The sequence below is a fragment of the Phaenicophaeus curvirostris genome, chromosome 14 (assembly GCF_032191515.1).
Source record: "Phaenicophaeus curvirostris isolate KB17595 chromosome 14, BPBGC_Pcur_1.0, whole genome shotgun sequence".
Taxonomy (NCBI): Eukaryota; Metazoa; Chordata; class Aves; order Cuculiformes; family Cuculidae; genus Phaenicophaeus; species Phaenicophaeus curvirostris.
This window is the reverse complement of record NC_091405.1, coordinates 12,105,515-12,123,590: the sequence shown is the minus strand read 5'-3', so window position 1 is coordinate 12,123,590 and position 18,076 is coordinate 12,105,515. Positions and strand designations below refer to the sequence as shown.

General features: G+C 47.3%; 1 protein-coding gene across 2 annotated transcripts in view; it reads right to left on the bottom strand.

The window, feature by feature from the left end:
- PSKH1 (protein serine kinase H1) overlaps nucleotides 1-15,498 on the bottom strand; it is a 30,229-nt gene extending 14,731 nt beyond the window's left edge. Inside the window, exons 1-3 of one of the 2 annotated variants that reach the window (XM_069868471.1) lie at nucleotides 15,449-15,498; nucleotides 13,870-14,023; nucleotides 12,046-13,077 (exon numbers count right to left, since the gene is read on the bottom strand). In XM_069868471.1, coding sequence (XP_069724572.1) covers nucleotides 12,046-12,990 — 945 coding nt within the window. In that variant the 5' untranslated portion in view covers nucleotides 12,991-13,077; nucleotides 13,870-14,023; nucleotides 15,449-15,498. Of the gene's footprint in view, nucleotides 1-12,045; nucleotides 13,078-13,869; nucleotides 14,024-15,043; nucleotides 15,197-15,448 lie in introns of those variants that run through there. The other variant, XM_069868470.1, reaches the window with a different exon arrangement.
- Between the last annotated feature and the right edge of the window lie 2,578 nt (nucleotides 15,499-18,076).

Genomic DNA, 18,076 nt, shown 5'->3' with positions numbered 1-18,076 from the left:
AGTGCTTGTGTCGCATTCTCTGCTCCTCCCTGCCCTGGGTACTGCTGCCAGGCTCCATCCCATAGGCTTACTGGGGACGTGTTGCCACAAGTGGTTCAGAAAAAAACATGTGCTGACCAGCTCTCTGGATAAATTTGGACTGATATTTAATTATCTTCCTTGCAGCAAGGATAAGAATTCAGTTCTCTCTCCTACTGAGTCATCGACTTTTAGAAAATTCATAGAAACTTCAGGCCTTCGAATACTTCAAATTGCTCAAACCGGGCAGAAACTGACCTTAGGATCTAAATAGTTAATTGTGGGGGGCAGCAAGACAAATAGCACAGTTCCATAAGCTTTGCTTCCTTGGGAAATCAGGGCTGCGATGGACATCCAGGGATCATCCCACAGTCCCCCAAGGATCCACCACACATGCATCACTCCTGACAGAGCACTGCCTAACTCGTTCTTCAAGATAATTTTGGCAGTCCTCCTGGTACGTTTATTTTTAGAAGCAGGAGACACTACTAAACTGTTGTAAAAGATCTAATGTGACTCTTTCTAAGTGTAATTTAAGGCTCTTGTTTGCCATAATCTGGAAAAGAGATTATTCCTTTTCCTTTTCAAAGCAGTCTTGTGCATATTTGCAAATTGCTACAACAATACCATCTTCAGGCTAACCAGCCAAAAACATTCCAGTCTTCCGGAGACTGTGGTTTTTGACTCACGAGTGGTTTTGTTGATCTTCTGTCAAGTCTCCCTGTTTGGCCCGCAGTACTTTTGAAGTCTGCTGCCCAGAAGTGTCAGAGCTTCAACTTGGCACCCTAGATCAGCCACTAACTACAGTACGACTACAGCACCAGCTGCCTGGCTTTCTCTTCATACGCCTCAGTACGTTTGTCATCTTCTATAAGTGTGATAGTGCTGTCTCACATAATAGCTTGTGATTCATAGACAGATCCTTTCCTGAGCAGCCCAACACCTCCTAATCTTCTGTTCTTCACCTGCTTTTGTGCATTAATTTACCCTTATTTGTAAAAAAAAATGCAACTGAGACTGAGCTGCTCAAATTTGTTTGGGCCACGTGGAATGATCACAGATTTTGTGATCATATAATCTAACTGTACCTGTCCATCACTAAACCATATCCCTAAGCACTTCATTTACCCATCTTTTCAACACCTCCAGGGATGGTGACTCAACCACCGCCCTGGGCAGCCATTCCAGTGTCTGAGAACCCTTTCAGTGAAGAAATTTTTTCCTGATATCCAATCTGAACCTGTCCTGGCACAACTTGAGGCCATTCCCTCTCGTCCTATCAACATGTCATTTGGATGAAGAGACCAACGCCCACCTCACTATGACCTCCTTCAATGCACTTTGCAGCCCTTAATTTAATTTGATCTACAAATATAATGAATGCACCCCACTTCCCTCACCTGGGTCAGCCAGTGAAGCCCCAAAGACCACTGGATCTTCCACAATTTCTGAAGAACGACATGCCTATACATTTCACTTCGTTGATGAGCTTCCGTCCCCAGAAGGACAAGAGAAGATTATTTTTCTAGCTTCTGGGCAAAGAACTTTTGCTTAGCGTGAAGGGCAGACGAGGACAAAACAATCGCAGCAGTAAGTGGAGAAGCACCATTTTTCCTAGTGCTAAATGCTCTCTCCACTAACACAGAAGATACAGGCTGATGGAGATGACACATGAGGCAATGCTGCTTGCCCAAAGCCAGGGAGAGGAGAAGGCTCCCTGCTTCCAGAAAACGAAGAACACTTCAAATCCTGTTTAATTTCCCATCTCTGTTTGTTAAGTATGGCTATCACACTCATTCGTGGGAGTTACCCACAATGACTGTTTGGGAGCTCCACGTGCCTGCACACATCCAGTACACACAGGAGGTTTCCAAAGCAAGGCTGTCAATTGCTACTACATATTTCCAAACAGCGATTTTTCAGAGAGCACGGAAAGCTTTGATGAAATAGCTAAAGATACTTCCAACACCATATCCATCTTTGCCAGGCACCTGTGCCAAACCCTAGAGGTACAGGAACTCCTAAGAGTCTTGGAAGATAAGTACGCCATGAAATGATTCTACATTCTCATCCAAAAGCTGAGATGGCTTTCCTCAGTTTTTCAAAATCAGCCTCTTGAGCAAAAACGTAACTTAAAAATGCCACTAAGAATCCTGAAGCTTGTAAAGCTAAAAGTAAATGAAAAATAATGGAAGACTTTAAGCGGAAAGGAATAAAAAAACTAACTCAGGCATTCCTATCTGATAACAGCATATAAAGCCTTTTGTGCCATTCCATCTATAATGAGACATCTTTCCTATGTCTGAGCCATTCTCAAAATGATCAGACTGTGAAAGAATCCCTCAGCAATTATTCTTCAGATGTGGACAAAGACAGGAAGCACACAAATACTTTCCTTCTCAGACAACTCAATTCTACCTTTTGTTAGGTACAAAATCAAACTCTGTTGAATCACTCAGAGTGCTTGAAACGCTGGGTGCATTTGATGTGTAGGGTGTTATCACGCTGATGGAAGATCAGGAGCTACAGACACGCAGCTGGGTATATGTCCACAGCAGCAGTTAGGTGTACGCTGCATTCACAGCAGGTATCTCTGAACAGGCACCACACCAGAACATTCTGCCTCTCCTCAACTTGCCCGCTTGGCTCCCATGTCACCTATCAACACTAATCTGGTGTATTAGCAAAAGCTCACTTTTCAGGAAAATCCATAACAGTATCCACTTTAATAACAAACGTATTGGGAAACATGCCTAGGATTGGTTTCTCAGCACTACTCAGTGCAACAGGAGGGCGAAACGGCAGGGTGGCAAGAATGAAGAGAGCAGAAGAGCCAGCTCCAAAGCTCATGCTGCAAATGGGGAACTTGGATGCATTGCTGCTGGCTTGGGGCACACCTTCCAGTTCAAAAACAACTAACCCAGTTCCCTGGCGCCTGACAGCCTGAAAGTTTCAATTGCAATCTTGTCAGATTTAGGGATTTCAGGATTAAGTAGAGACTACCAAGAAAAACTCCAGGCTTAGGAAGCATCTTTTTAGCCATCCAGCTGAGTACCAGCAGAAGCTCCTCAAAACAGTTTTTGCAGCTAAAAAGAGATTTTAACCATCTGAAATCAAAATTTTTACTTTCTACCTATCCCACATATGCTGGTTAACTCCTCCTTCACTTCAACCCAGGACAGGAGCACACAGCAGCTGTTAGGAAAGCCCCAAACTCCGGTCAGAGGAAATCCAAGCCAACTTCCAACGGCAGATTGTTCCAAATATATCAGGTCCAACCACCTCTCTCTAGGGCAAGTCAACGACAGGCCACAAAATCATTTGCAACAAGCTGCACGTTCACAGCCCTTCTTTGCAGAGCTCAGTTTTGATTAAACAAAACAAGCTTTTATTCTAACCTGCAGCAGGGGACAGCAGCTGGAAGTACAGCCAGGGTCAGCTCTTCAAAACTTCAAAGTCCGGTAGCGTGGATGGGAGCTAGGAATATGCTATAATTTTCTCCGGAGTGCAACACATTTACAGCACTCACTTGAATCCTCGCTTTAGAAATTTTACAGGCGTCAGTCAGGGCTCTGCGTGCCTCTAGACTTGTACTGCTGTTCCAGTTTTGTATTTCCCTGCAATCTTCTGGAGCCAATAAGCACTCTCAGGTCTTCGGCAGACCAGATCTGGCAAATCCATCTGCAGCTGAAGCAGTTTAAGAGGTTCCCACATCCACCCACCCTAGGACTCATGATAAAGTCCCACGCACGTCACAGCAATGACAGAACACCAGCTTGCACCCTGCTCAAGGGTTGCACCTAGTTCAAGCCCATCTCCAGGAGCAGCTGACCTTCAAACACAGCTTTGCAGACTCCTGTCCCATGTTGATGATGTCCAGCAAGGGGGAGGAGAGGAAAGCTGTTGTGTTCGGAACAGGCGAGGGTTGCAGAGACCACCTCTCAAAGCCCAAAGAGCTGCAGTAAGCGGTTACTCTTCCTCCCTCCCACGGTCCTGTAGGAAACTCAACTTTTCTACCACATTCACTGGTGGAAACACAAGATGGTAACAAGGTGTTATCAGTCCCCCTGCACCCTCACTGCCATACAGCCCGTTTACAAGCCCAAGAGAGACACCAGCAAGGTCAAGGATAATCCATCCTTGCAGTAGGTAAGAGTTTGGATTCTTGCAGAACACAGCTCTTTCCACTGCAAAATTAAGATACATTCTCACTCACTGAACCTTGGTCCTCAGCAAATGAGCATTCAAAATAACCCTCCACTAAGATATCGGAAAAACAATACATTTGAGCCACAGGTAGAAAGCAAAGGATTAAATCAGCCAAAAGTAAAAGTGGAAACTGCCCAGTCTAGTTTTAGAGGATTGTAGAGGAGTCAAAACCATCACCGGCAGCTGATAGTTCAAATCCTTTCTGTTATTAATGTATACCCTGCACAGAGACAGCTTAATATTCTTTTTCTACCCTACTGATGTCCCTTTATCCCTAATGCTGCAGAAATACTATTTCACATTAACAGGATTTTACAGGCCCCATAGAAGCAGGAATGAAAATATAATCACAGCATTATTGCAGGTCTTTTCCCTTGAACATGGCTCCTGCCTTCCTCCAACCATAACATGAATGTGCCATACGCTGTGTGCCACTCCTCCAAACCCAGACATTCACCCAAAATCCTAACCCAAGTGCTCAGCTGCTGCCCTTCACCCTGCTTTGAACCTGCAGGTGTTACTGGTATGGAAAACAGCGCTAGGGACCATGGGCTGGGAAATAAATTACTGGGAAAGATATATTTTACATCTCCACAGAGGTCCACTCCCTCCTTTCTTTGTTTCTAGGGGCTTTAAGGCTTAAGAGTTTCCCCCCTGGAAACTTAAGTCTCCTCCACTACTCAACGCGCCAAAATAAATGGAAGTATTGCAGCATAAACAAGCCACCACAGTGAAGCATATGGTGTCTCCACTTCATGGTTTCAATAGATGCTTCCAGCCACAGAAACTACAAACTCAAACCAAGGGAAAGCCCAGCCAAATCAGAAAATTCCCTGACCTGACATCATGCATGATATTGTGAAATATAAACTCTTAACGGGCCATTGCAGATTGCAGCTGTATGGAAACAAAAGATGGATGCAGAGGAAGACAGCCCCTCTCCTCGCCTACCCTGCCCTAGGACCTGGAGTTACCGTCACAGCTAACAGATGCAATGTAAGCTTAAATACAAAGGTAAAAGGAATGTTTTTGAGAAAGGTCCTTGCAACACACCAAATCCATCAGAGGAAACAACCTTCAAAACAACCTCAAGAAGCAGCTGGAGCAGAAGAGAACTAATTTCCAAATGCATACATTGGTTTCAAAGCCCTTTTACTGGAAAAGGTGTTTCTGTACCAATACAGCATGGTCAAGTTTTGTGGGAGTGTGGTCACTGACACGTGCAGGAGGTTGGAGGATTTTTCAGGCTTTATGGTGTTCCAGAGAGTCCAAGATCTGGACAAACACTTCAGCCCTCAGATACATATGAAGCCACACAAATCCACCCATACTCACACCCGCTAAGCAAGTGCATTAAAAGAAAAGAAAGAGCAGAAGCTAAGAGAAGCACATTTACACAACCGGACCCAGTGTTTTGTGCCAGGATAGGAGAGGCATGCTTTCATCCTGCTCAAGTGTTTCAGCTCTTCAAAGCAGAGCACGGTCCCTTTTCAACAGAAACCCATCTGACTGCATCTCACCAGCACTCTTGTTGCTCTAGTCAAAAATCGCCGCCATCTCACAGCCATATTAAATGCAAAAGCACATTCCTCTGTAAATTGATACTTTTTTTTTCTTTTTCCAGACAAACGGCTCACTGATTCTTATGAAAAACAAGTCTTCCTTACACAGGGGAAAAAGCAATCTAAAATTTTTAGAAAAAACATATGCATTTCTGTAATAACCCTTCTGTGATCTAACATGTCTCACAGGAAAAAACAGAGCAGCTGCTGTAAGTAAAAATGTCTTTCTTCTCCCAAGAAGGCTAAAACGTGTTTCTAGACTTGTATGATCATATAAATGAGTGTCGCAAATGTGGTTTAAAAACTTGCTTTCAACTGCCCTGCACCCATTTTCCTTGTTATGTTGTATTTCAACAGCTTGAGACACACAAACTCCAAAGAGAAGACTGAAAAATTGGCCACCCTGCTGGTGTGAAACCTCTCCTCTCTTCTGGCAGGAAGGTCAGATGCCAAGGTGATGACTGTGTCTTCCAAAAGCCACAAACAGGTCTAAAGCCCAACTGGCATAGCCAGAGAGGGCAACACCACCAGTCAGTGTGACCGGCCAGGACCCCACAAGCAAGGGGTCCCACTGCATCCGGGCCCTCCAGGCACTGAGCCAACAGAGAACTTCCAGAAGAAGGAGGTGGCTTTGCAAGGAGCATATTTTAGAGCGCAGGACACCATGCAAAGGCAAATCTTCCAGAAGGGGTTACAAGTCTTGTGCAGTCTTTTAACCAGCCTCCACAATGAAGACAATTACAAGAACACTCTGGAAACACTCACAGGCGTACAATCTACTTGGGGTAAGGACTCATCCTGTAAGTATGCATCACCTGGTTCAAAATTGCTTCTCATATTTTTACTTTGCTATCTGTCACGCAGCAACTAACAGCCCAGACACACAGTTTGTTTGCTAAATGCACTACCAGCACTTTTCACTCCTCCTCCTTTCCCTCCTGCAGACAGGGAAAACTGTCTGGGAAGAAAGTGTTTCATTTCTTTACTTACGTGGGCCTTGTTAGTTATTATGGGAACACCACTCACGCTACTCCACTCATCCTCTACTACAGTAACTTGTTTTTCACGACATTAAGTGCAGTCTTCCAGCCCAAATCTATCCACAGCAGCATTTGCAAAGTTTACTCAATATCTGCATTTAACTCTGCACTTTCAACTCCAAACTAGGGCAGATGAGGTTTAAGATGCTAAATACTCAAGAAGAGAAATATGTAATGTGATGCACATATAAATTCTGCACACTAAGCTTTTTATTTGGTTTGCTCTAAAGCTACTTGTGCTGCAAATCCTTCTCTAGCATTACATTTTTTAGAACTTTCTTCTTGGTTGCTTTTGCCCAAGATTTGGAGAGGCTGTTGATATGCAGGATGTCAGGACTGCAACCAGATCCACCTTCTCAGGCTGGGATATAAGTGCATCTGCCAGTTCTGTCAGGGCAGTGACCAAGCTGATGAAACCACACCAGATGCCTCAGAGACGCTCAGTGAAAAGGCAGGTGGTGACTATAAGCTGCAACCAGGTAAATTCTGTCTGGATATAAGGGAAAAAAAAATGGTTCGCATGAGACAGGAGCAGTTCTGGGACAGGGCCCAGAGAAGAGGTGACATCTCCATCCTTGTAAACTTTAAAACTTTGAGCGAACAAGGCACTGAGCAGCCTCGTTTAGCTTTGAATGTATGTCTACTGTGAACAGGAGCTTGGACCAAAGACTTCCTGGGGTCACTTTGTGCCTAAACTTTCCTGTAAAGTTAAGTTCAGTGGTGTGCATTGCAACCTTGCACCGCAGGATGTCAGACCTACTGTTTCTTGATGCTGTCTGGACTGGCACTAGCAATCTGTTGCAAAACGAAAAGCAGAACCGATTCATGGATGCCATCAACTTCTTCAGAAAGTTATCACAAATAACGGCATCTAGAAACAGCTTCACTTTCACTTGACATAACGTAAAAAGGTGCTATCACTGCAAAAATACTATAGCATTGTTACTTAAGTTACTTCTACTTGCATCTTAGTTATTTTCCATATTACCACCACCTGAAGCCCATGTATACAAACAAGTCTTCAGTCTTGTTGGTTATTCTAGGAACCTGCACCCATCTCAGGCACAGACTAATGGACCACAGCACCTCCTTTCAGCACTACGATCTTTGCTAACAAGCAGCCACAGACCAGAAGAAAGTCGGCTGCAAACGAGCCTAGACAGAAAGTGTAGGTAACACAAATAAAGAGATGTAGAAGACAGCATCTTGGGATGCTGTTGGGTGCGCAAAGAAAATAAGTAAGCGAAATCCTAAGCAGCAAAACTGACTGGCGAGGGAACTGTCAAAGAATGAAGCTGTCCCATCAAGGGCATCAGGGAGCAAGCCAGGTAGGCAGGATGACTATATGGGTTCTGCGTTCATGCTTCAGACCTGAATGAGTCAGGAAACAGAAAAGGGCAGACTCACAAGCAGAATACAATTCACACCACGTTTTCCTTTACAGACAAAGTGTCAAGGCAGACTCATTTCTCCCGGGGGGAAAAAAAAGAAAAAAAGCAACCCACCACATACTTCTGCTGGTGAAAGAGAAGTTAAACTGATTTTATCATCTGCAAAATGCACTTTTTACTACTATTTAGCCTGAATATATTGCCTGCTTTTTCACCCACCTACAGGGGAACTCCAGCACTGCATCATAATTAAAGAGTTCAAGAACATTTCCATTTAATAGGAAACGTTTACACTCCTCACTCTTCAATGTCAAGGCTTTCCAAAGGAGTATTATACAGCAAGTGAAATTAGCCTGCAAGAGCTTATAAGCCTTGGGATTCATTTCTGATTCATTCAAATTCACTTGAAATAATGCTGCCTCCAAGCCACAAGCCAAAGCCACATAAGACATAGGGTACCTACTCCATCAACATCCAGTGGGGCTGCTGAACTCCCCAGTACACAGGCAGGTGCCCCAAGCACTGCACGCAAAACCCCAGAGCACTGTCTGCTCTGCAGGCTGCCTATTACTCAGCTCAGTAACTCTTGGAAGTGGATAAAGCCCCCAGGCTAAGGGACGAAATGAAAGAAAGATGAGCCCCTCTAACAGGTTACCAGATCAAAGATCTATCCAATTCAGTGTGGTGTCAGCCAACAGCAAACACAGAAGGACAGCCCATGAAAACAGTCCCTATGCTGCAATTAACACCACCCCTCCATACTCTAAAGCTTCAAAATTGCGTGGCTTAGGGACCTCTTTATCCACACTTAAGATCTTTTAATACCATTCTCTCAATTGATTTATCTTCCATCAATTCATCCGGTTGCTCCTTTAACTCAGGCAAACTTCTAAGGTCCGGAGCAGCCTGCATTCAGGAGGTCCTCAGCCATCTGAAGAATTCTGTATCATCAGCAGCTGCACAGCTAGGTTACTGAACTTTGTCCTGATTACTTTTGGCAGAAAGGAACAAACACCACTGTTTTTCTCCTTCCCTATGGAACTGACCATGTATTTTAACTTTGTGCTTATCTTCAGCAAACAGCTGATCCATGCAAAGGCCCCTATCACATTACAGCTGCAAAGTTCCATCAAGAGCCTTTGCTAAGGAGCTTTATTAAAATCCACTGGAAAAATCTAAGCAAGCCATACAAAACCAGACCATCTCACCACAAGGCTGCTTGGTCCCTCGCAGTGCTCCCACAGATTTGCAATGCCCAATCCCCTTCATACATCAAGGTTTCTCACCTTACATCACATTTATCGATGTATCCATCAGGACCATTATTTAGAACAAGTTTTTTGCTTTAAACTAAGACATATTTCTACATCAGCACCCACCAGTCTCACCCGCGGTGAGCATACTGCAAAGAGCTGACTGTTTTATGAACCAGCAAATAGACCGCAGGGGTAATTGGGTTGCCCAGATCAGGTGGCAAAACCAGAACAGAACAACCCCTAGCTCAGTTTCCCAATTTATCCACAACGTATATTATCTTCCATTTGTTCCAGCAAGTTTCCCAGGTGTGTAAACCAACATAAAAGTGTCGGTATTCAAGAAGGTCAAGCTTTTAAGTAGAACCAGAGCAAGCCTGTCCTAGCAGGATAACAATGGTCCGATTCCTTTCTGCACTTGCAAATTCAAAGGAAACTGTGAACGCAATCCCAGCTTTATTCCTCAGACAACTTTTTAAACTACAAAGAGACGGCTAGAAATCAGTTTTATTCCTAAGATTTCAATTAAAATATTGCCAAATTTTCTTTTCAGTGAGTTCTAACAAAACGAGTGAAAGAGAACAAGACTAACAGGCTACATCAAATGCAGACTCAACAGCCCAGGTAGCCCTTACCCAGAGCTGTTCAGAAAAAAAGCAAGGCAAGTTACAAAGCCAGCTTTTCTTCTTTCCTCACCCTACCCATTACTCCAAGCAGTTCAGAAAGTACAGAAGGAGACACAAGAGATAATGTGATGTCAGCAGTACCTGAATAAGCTATTCTGGGAGACCTCTCCTATTGATCTGCTAATAGCCTCTTCAAACAGACCTCACACTCCAGGAGCAGGAGAGTGGTGGTAAGAGGGCTCCAGGCAGAAAGCAATTACATTAGGTGGACAGGAGCTCACTGTTTTTTCATGGAAGATGGAGTTACTTCTCAGGTCAGTGTGAAGCTTAGCTTTTACGTCTCTCTCAATATAGCTTTGTCCTCTCTGACCAGGTTTTGAGGCCCTTTCCAGAAGAGGGACTCGGCACCGATTCTCAGCAAACTCATGGCACTGCTGCTGCGTGACATGGTATGGCGATACAGTTCGGAAGTCAGCTCCCTCCTGCCCTCCTGAAACTCCTCTCACTTGTGCAGCTCAAGCTCTCAGCTCTGGGCACTTGACTTTGCAAGCTTCTTTTAACATTCCGTCTTCTTTCTCACACTGCCCTTCCTCATACGCTTTTTAATTCTGGCTTGGGGTTTTTTTTTCAGGGGAAACAGACCTGCACTCGGCATTCAGGCGATGGTGGATGATGCGCATGGCACAGCAAGGACACCTGCAACAGCAACACTAATTCCTGCTATCAATTAGCGTTTGGTCACTAGTATCAAGTCTTATGAGGAGAGGCTCAGGGAGCTGGGATTGCTTAGCCTCGAGAAAAGGAGGCTGAGGGGAAATCTTATCACTGCCTACAATTGCCTAAAGGGACATAGTATCAAGGTGGGTGCTGGTCTCTCCTCCCAAGTAACAGGTGACAGGAAGAGAGGAATTGGCCTAAAGTTGCACTAGGGGAGATTTAGGTTGGATATCAGGAAAAATTTCTTTACTGAAAAGGCTGGCAGGCGTTGGAAGGAGCTGCCCAGGGAAGTGGTGGAGTCACCATTCCTGGAGGTATTTGAAAGATGGGTAGATAAAGTACTTAGGGATATGGTTTAGTAGTGGACAGGTACAGTTGGACTTGATGATCCCAAAGGTCTTTTCCAATCAAACAATTCTATGATTCTATGTTTAGAAATGTTTAAATCTCAAATTGTTTCTTCTGAAGGGCATGCATCGCCTCCAGGGCGAAAATACACCATCATACAGAAAATTTACAAAAACTTGGCTGATGTTTGGTAGAGGAACTGGCTGCTAACCAAGATGTCCCACCATGACCAGAAGCAGGACAGCAGTAGCTGTGTCAGCCTGGCACGCAGCCATTCTGTGGAGTAATGAAGGGTTACCCATCTTCTGCCTAAAAACTATCACCCAAGGCTCCTCTTTACAGAATTATCCAAGAAAACTATCCTTCAGCCCTCAGTTTCATCACATATGAAGCTCCAAGACACAATGCAGTTCAATTTCAGATATGCTCGCACCCCCAGATCTAAGAAGCAAGTGCCCCTTTGACTTTCAGCAAAGGTATTTTCCAGACTAAACTTGGATGTGTATCAGAAATCAGACTAGGTAGGTACAGGCTACATTTGGAATGCTCAGCTTGGCATAAGTTTCAACAATAAAGCATCCAACAGCTACTTACCATGTCTGAGGTCTCCTCACATGGAAACCCACAAGAACCCCAGTCCTGCTCTGCAGGAAGAGATCTCTTCTTTCTTTATACAAATATTTTTTTAAAAGAGCTCACTATGCTGCACTGGAAGAAGTTTTGGAAAGCAGACAGAAAACAGGAAGGGATTTTAAAAGCCAGAATCACAGATTTTTTTAATCCTGGTAGCGTACACCCTGAGCACAACAGCCAGCTTCTGGTCATCAAACACCCACGTACAGAGACCTGCTTGTTTGTCCATCACCATAACCCACACTCACCTCTCCTGAGTAACTGTATTTTCCTTTCAGGATCTGCCGATACAAGCGGGTGCGGTTGTCATCTTCAAAGGGCATCGTGCCGCTCAGAAGAATGTATGAGATAACACCCAGTGCCCACATGTCCACAGAGTTCGTGTAGGGCTTCCGCACCAGGATCTCGGGAGCAATGTACTCTGGAGTCCCACACGTGGTTTTCATCAGGCAGTCATCCCCCTTCTTGCGAGCACTTGCCAGCCCAAAGTCTGTAATCATGATTTTGGAATCTGTCCCTGGGTGGTAGTACAGCAGATTCTCCGGTTTTAAGTCCCGGTGGGTGATACCCAGCGTGTGCAAGTACCTCACGCCATCCAACACCATCTGCAGCACACGTGTAGCATCTCTCTCAGTGAAGGACCCTTTAGCAATGATTCGATCAAACAGTTCTCCTCCAGTCGCCAGCTCCATCACCATGTACACACGGTCCTGGGTCTCAAACACCTCGATAAGCTGGATGATGTTGGTGTGTCGAACCCGCCGAAGCACACTAAGCTCCGACTCGCACACTTCCCTCCCCTCTCGGTATTTGGTCTCTATCATCTTGATTGCATAGGGCTGCTTGGTAGCCTTGTGTTCCACCCGTACGACACGGCTAAAGCTCCCTCTCCCAATCAGGGCTTTAATGTCATACTTGGCTGTCACTCTGGGGTCAAATTTGGCGCGGTATTTAGCCACCTTGTTCTTGCGGGGTTCCGGCTGGTCCACATGGGCAGGCAAGTGGTGCCCAGGATAGGGGTGAGCGTGACGTGGAGGTGAGGGAGAGCCAGCTTTGATGACAGCCCCACAGTCATCTTTGATGAAATGCTTGTAGATGTCATTGTGGCCTGTGTATGGTTCAACTTTTTTAACCAGGTCCAGCTGCACCTCTTTGGGGGGCTCGGGAAGCACTTTGCTTGTCCCACAGCCCATCCCTGACTGGTGTTAATTCCCTATCAAGGCATTTTCCCAGGGCGGCAGCAGCAGCAACCACATCCAGGGCAACTCCCACATTTGAACCTTAGGAAAAGAATGAGAAGAAACATAAGCAGGAATCAACACGGCAAAGTTTCAAACAGGGAAAGCCCACAAGTGGCTCACATCCCACCAGAGCCATGTTACTGCAAGCTAAGAGCTGGAGATTTTCACTGGGCTTCACTACAGAGCACACACCACGCACGGCTGCTGTCACAAGGCAGGGAAGACGGCGCCTATAAAAACAGAGCCATGGGGAGAACTGGTGTCTGGGGAAATCACTTGGTATCTCTTTTGTGAAGTGTAGTTTGTTTACTGCTCCCAGCTGCGCACAGAATCACAGTCACAGAATGGCAGACGTTGGAAGAGACCTCTGGAGGTCTTCCTGTCCAGCCCTTATTGCTTAAGTAAAATCAAGGTAAGGGAAGAGTCAAGCATTTTCTGTAATTCTGTTTAATCTGTTCAATTTTGCAAGAGGGCAACCACTCCAAACCTTATAGTTTTGAAATTTCTGACTAGGAACTCCATAAAGTATCGCAGCAAGTTGTTCATTTAACAGATCTCCCTAAGATCCTCTCCGAGCAACAGTTCAGCACCTTGCTCCTCACCCTATATTTGGGTAGAACCAAATCAGCTGCACTTCAGCAAGTCTTTATGTGCTGACTGAAACGGTATGACTGGCTGGTCGTACTGGGAGACGGAGAAACTGTCTGTACGTACTCTGGCAGTCAGCCAAGCAGTTTGAAGTCTCTGCTCTTAGGCTCAGAGCCCATTGATAGGGTGCCTGACCCTTCACAGGAAAAGATGTTAGCTTTGAAATGTAATCGTACACCTTACCATCACCAAACGTTTCCTCACTCATTCACCACCTCTCCAAGCAACAGTTCAGCATAAAGGGAACCCTGCCTGATCTTCCATCAGGATAAGTAGGTGGAGAAACGAGAAAAATTTTGGAGGAACACCCAGAAGCAGTTCAGACTCTACATCCAATCTGGAAAGGAAATAAAGCTTTAGTTAAAATTCAGCTTTAAAATTAGACATCAAAGCAACTCCTTATAGAAGACCTCTTGGCAGCACCACCAAGTTAAGCATGTCCATACTAAGGTGCAAGCAGTAGAAATAAAAAGCCAACTTCATAGAACGCTTAATTGACTTTTGCTGAGGGCTTAACATTAAGTCAACAGAGAGATGGAATGACAGGCTCCGCAAACAGAGTAATTCCACACGCAAAGAAGCATGCGTGTATATGTCCCACCCATAAACAAAAAAACATGAGAAGGATCAAACAGCAAGCTTGAAAATGTCATATATTAACCCACTAACAACATTAGCTGAGATGAGGCAACAAGCACTAGTACGTCAGCAGCTCTTCCTTGTATGTGCACGAGTATCAGTGAAGCCTACACGAACCCCAGGGTCGCACACCATGGCGAGCAACAAGATGCCTAACACCACGTAAGTGCAGGTGGAAACGCTCCTGTGCCATAATCAGCCAGAGTCTGGGAGAAGGAACTAAGACACTAGATAAATGCTTCAAGCAGGAAATTGCACATTTGGCAGGGGCCAGACTATCTGGGAAAGGACAGCACCTCTGAGCCGCGGCTTGGAGTGCTGGGAAGGAACAAGGGGTCTACATTTAAAGGTCTACCCACTCATCTCCTTGGACAACCAGCACGTTGCATCCCAGAGCTCAGCAGGGCAACACCTCAGCACTGGCTGATTCAGAAATGTCCTCCACCTCTGTGAGAATACCAAGGCCTGGATGGCTTAATACCCAAGTGTGTCCCTGGGGATACGGGGTGTCAGCCACCTGACTGACCCCCTCAGCCTTCCTCCACCAATTTAAACACCTCGTAACTTGAAGATATTTAATTTTTCTTTTCTTTGAGACGTCAGTAAGGAAATGTGAAGACGGCAGCTCTTAGCTGTGTTAAATGCTCACATAGCAGCCATCAAATCACACTTATGCCAAAGCTGTATAGAGAGGGAAAAACGCGCGAAATCACCTTACCTTTACTTTCAACAATAAATTTTAAAGCGCCTCTCCTAGCCTGACACAAACCCGGCACCGCCGGGGCGAACCCTCGGGGAGTTCTGAGGGGAAACCCGGGGCTGGGGCTGCTGAGGCACCAGCCACACTCGGCCCATCCCCCCCGGGACCTCCCGAGCTCGGGCTTTCCGCAACTTAGCTCCGACTCGGCCGCTCTGCCCCCACCCCGGTAGCTCGGCTCCGGGCCCGGGAGCACCAAGGGAGGGGACGCTCCGGGAGGCGCTCGGGCCTCCCTCCCGGGCAGCGGCGGGGCCGAGCCGCCAGCGCCCCGGGGGCAGGAGGAGGGGGACGGAGAGGCTGCGGGTTGCCCCCCCGGCCCGGGCGGGCGGAGCCGGGGGCGCGGGCGGCGGCTGGTCCCGCACTCACCTCGGCCGCTCCGGCCCGCGGCGCGGCGCCGCCTCCTGACGTCATCGCTGCGCGCCGGGGACGCCCGAGGGGCGGGGGCGCCGCGCGCGGCGATTGGCGGAGGAGGAGGAGGGGGCGGGGCCAGAGGGGGCGGGGGAGCTGCTGCTCCAGCGCCCCGCGCTCTATCGCCCCCTGCCGGCGGCGGGGAGAACAGCCACCCCGCGTCCATAGGGACAGGGACACCTGCAGCCCATAGGGACAGGGACCCCCACACCCCACAGTACAAGGACCCACTCATCCCATAGGGACAGGGACCACCGCATCACACGGCCCTGGGACAGCCACATCCCATAGGGACAGTGACCCCTGCATGGCCCCAGGACCCCCCTCGTCCCACAGACCCCAGGAGAGCAGCTCTGAAGAGAAGGACTTGGCGATGCTGGTTGATGAGAAGCTCGACATGAGCAGGCAAAGTGCACTCGCAGCCCAGAAAGCCAACTGTATCCTGCAGCGTGGCCAGCAGGGCAAGGTAGGGGATTCCACCCCTCGACTCTGCTCTCATGAGACTCCACTTGGAGTCCTGTGTCCAGTTATGGAATCTCCAACATAAGAATAACATGGAACTGTTGGAACGGGTCCAGAGGAGGCTACAAAGATGATCCAAGGGCTGGAGCACCTCGCATATGAGGACAGGATGAGAGAGTTGGGGTTGTTCAGCCTGGAGAAGGTGCTGGGGAGACTTCAGAGCAGCTTCCAGTACCTGAAGGGGCAAGAGGAAAGCTGGGGAGGGACTTTTTACAAGGACTCAGAGTGCTGGGGCGAGGGGGAATGGCTTAAAATTGGAAGGGGAAGATTTAAATCAGGCAGTAGGAAGAAATTCTTCTCTGAGAATGCTGAGGCACCGGCACAGGGTGCCCAGGGAAGCTGTGGCTGCCCCATCGCTGGAGGTGTTCAAGGCCAGGCTGGATGGGGCTTTGAGCAGCCTGATCCGGTGGGAGGTGTCCCTCCCTAGCCATGGCAGAGGGGTTGGAACTGAATCATAGAATCATAGAATAACCAGGAAGAGACCCACCGGATCATCGAGTCCAACCATTCCTATCAAACACTAAACCATGTCCCTCAGCACCTCGTCCACCCGTGCCTTAAACACCTCCAGGGAAGGTGACTCAACCACCTCCCTGGGCAGCCTGTTCCAGTGCCCAGTGACCCTTTCTGTGAAGAATGATCGATGAGGTCCTTTGCAACCCCAAACAATTTTATGAATCTATGATCTCTGTGGGCCTGGGACCACCTGCACCCTAGGGGCTCAGGATCCCCCTCACTGCATGGCCCTGGAACCCCTTTTATCCCACATGGCCCAGGATGTCTCAGCTCTGTGGGCCCAGGAACCCTTCTGGCCCATGGGCTGAGCAGGAACGCCTCCCCACAGCCATGGTGCTGCTTCTCCCCACGCTCCCCACACTCTGCTGCCCGAGGAGGGATGGCTCCTCGTCTCCTTGTCAGAGCCAAACCCTGCCCAAACAGATCCCCAGCAGTGCCGGGGGGAGCTGCTCCCACCGAGGGTTCCCGCTGGGCTGTGGGGCTCTGGAAAAACATTCCCTTTGCAAGAAAATTGTCCGGAAGCCTCGGCCCTTCTATTTGGCAGGGAAAACCCAGTCCCTGTGGGCTAGTTCTTCTGCACAACAGAATAACGAGGCACATTCCTTTCTCCTTTCTTTTCCCTGGCTACCGAGTGCCACAAAACCCACAAAGCTTGCTTGGAAACTGCTGGTGGCCTTTCTTCCTCCAGCCCTTTCCCCATCCTTAAACCAAATACTCTGTGTTTCAGTCCCAGATGAGCTGAAAGCAGCAGGACAAGGGGCGACACCTTCTCACAGAGGTGCTGACAGCACAGTTTTCTCCGGGGGAGACACAAATATGACACTGTCGGGCTTCTTTTCCAGCCTCGCTGCCGTGTCATTCACAAGGTGGTTCAAGTGGAGAGGGGCTATTTTCACACTCCTACCATACTTTTAAAAATAGCCGGTTTTATTTTAACACTCCTGGGCTCTTTGGCTGTTTAAAGTGCTTAGTAAGTCATACCGTACTAAAAGGTAGCTGATGTATGCTATTGTCATCAGCCTCTTTTCCATGGAATTCCAGATAGGGTATGGAAATTTAGCAAGTGACAGGTCTGAGAAGGAGCTGCTTGGGCTGTACTTGGCAGATCTGGTGAGTTGTACAGTTTCTGGCACAGAAAATGAGCCTGTTCTTGTTTTCCCACACAGCAGTGGTGCTGCTGGTATATTTTCAGCCGATAATCCCCATGTTTTCTTTCTGGAGATGTTTCCACTGCCACATGTCCCCTGCACTGTCCCTGGGATATGGCTTAGCGTGTACTCAACATGTAAAACCTCACGTGTGTCCCTATTAAAGTTGATCCTGGTATTTTAGCCTGTTTCTCAAGGTCATCCCAGCTTGACACCACCAGCAAATTAAAAAGCACGCGCCTCTCCTAGTCAGCTGCTACAGATGGATGTGCAGCAGCAGGCTGCCTCACCTTGGCCACAGCTACTTGGACAGGGGTAACCGCTCTGCAGGGATGGGTTTCCCTTAGGGTTTTGTATCTTCCATTAATCACTTCCTCACAGCTTTATTTCCTGATGAGAA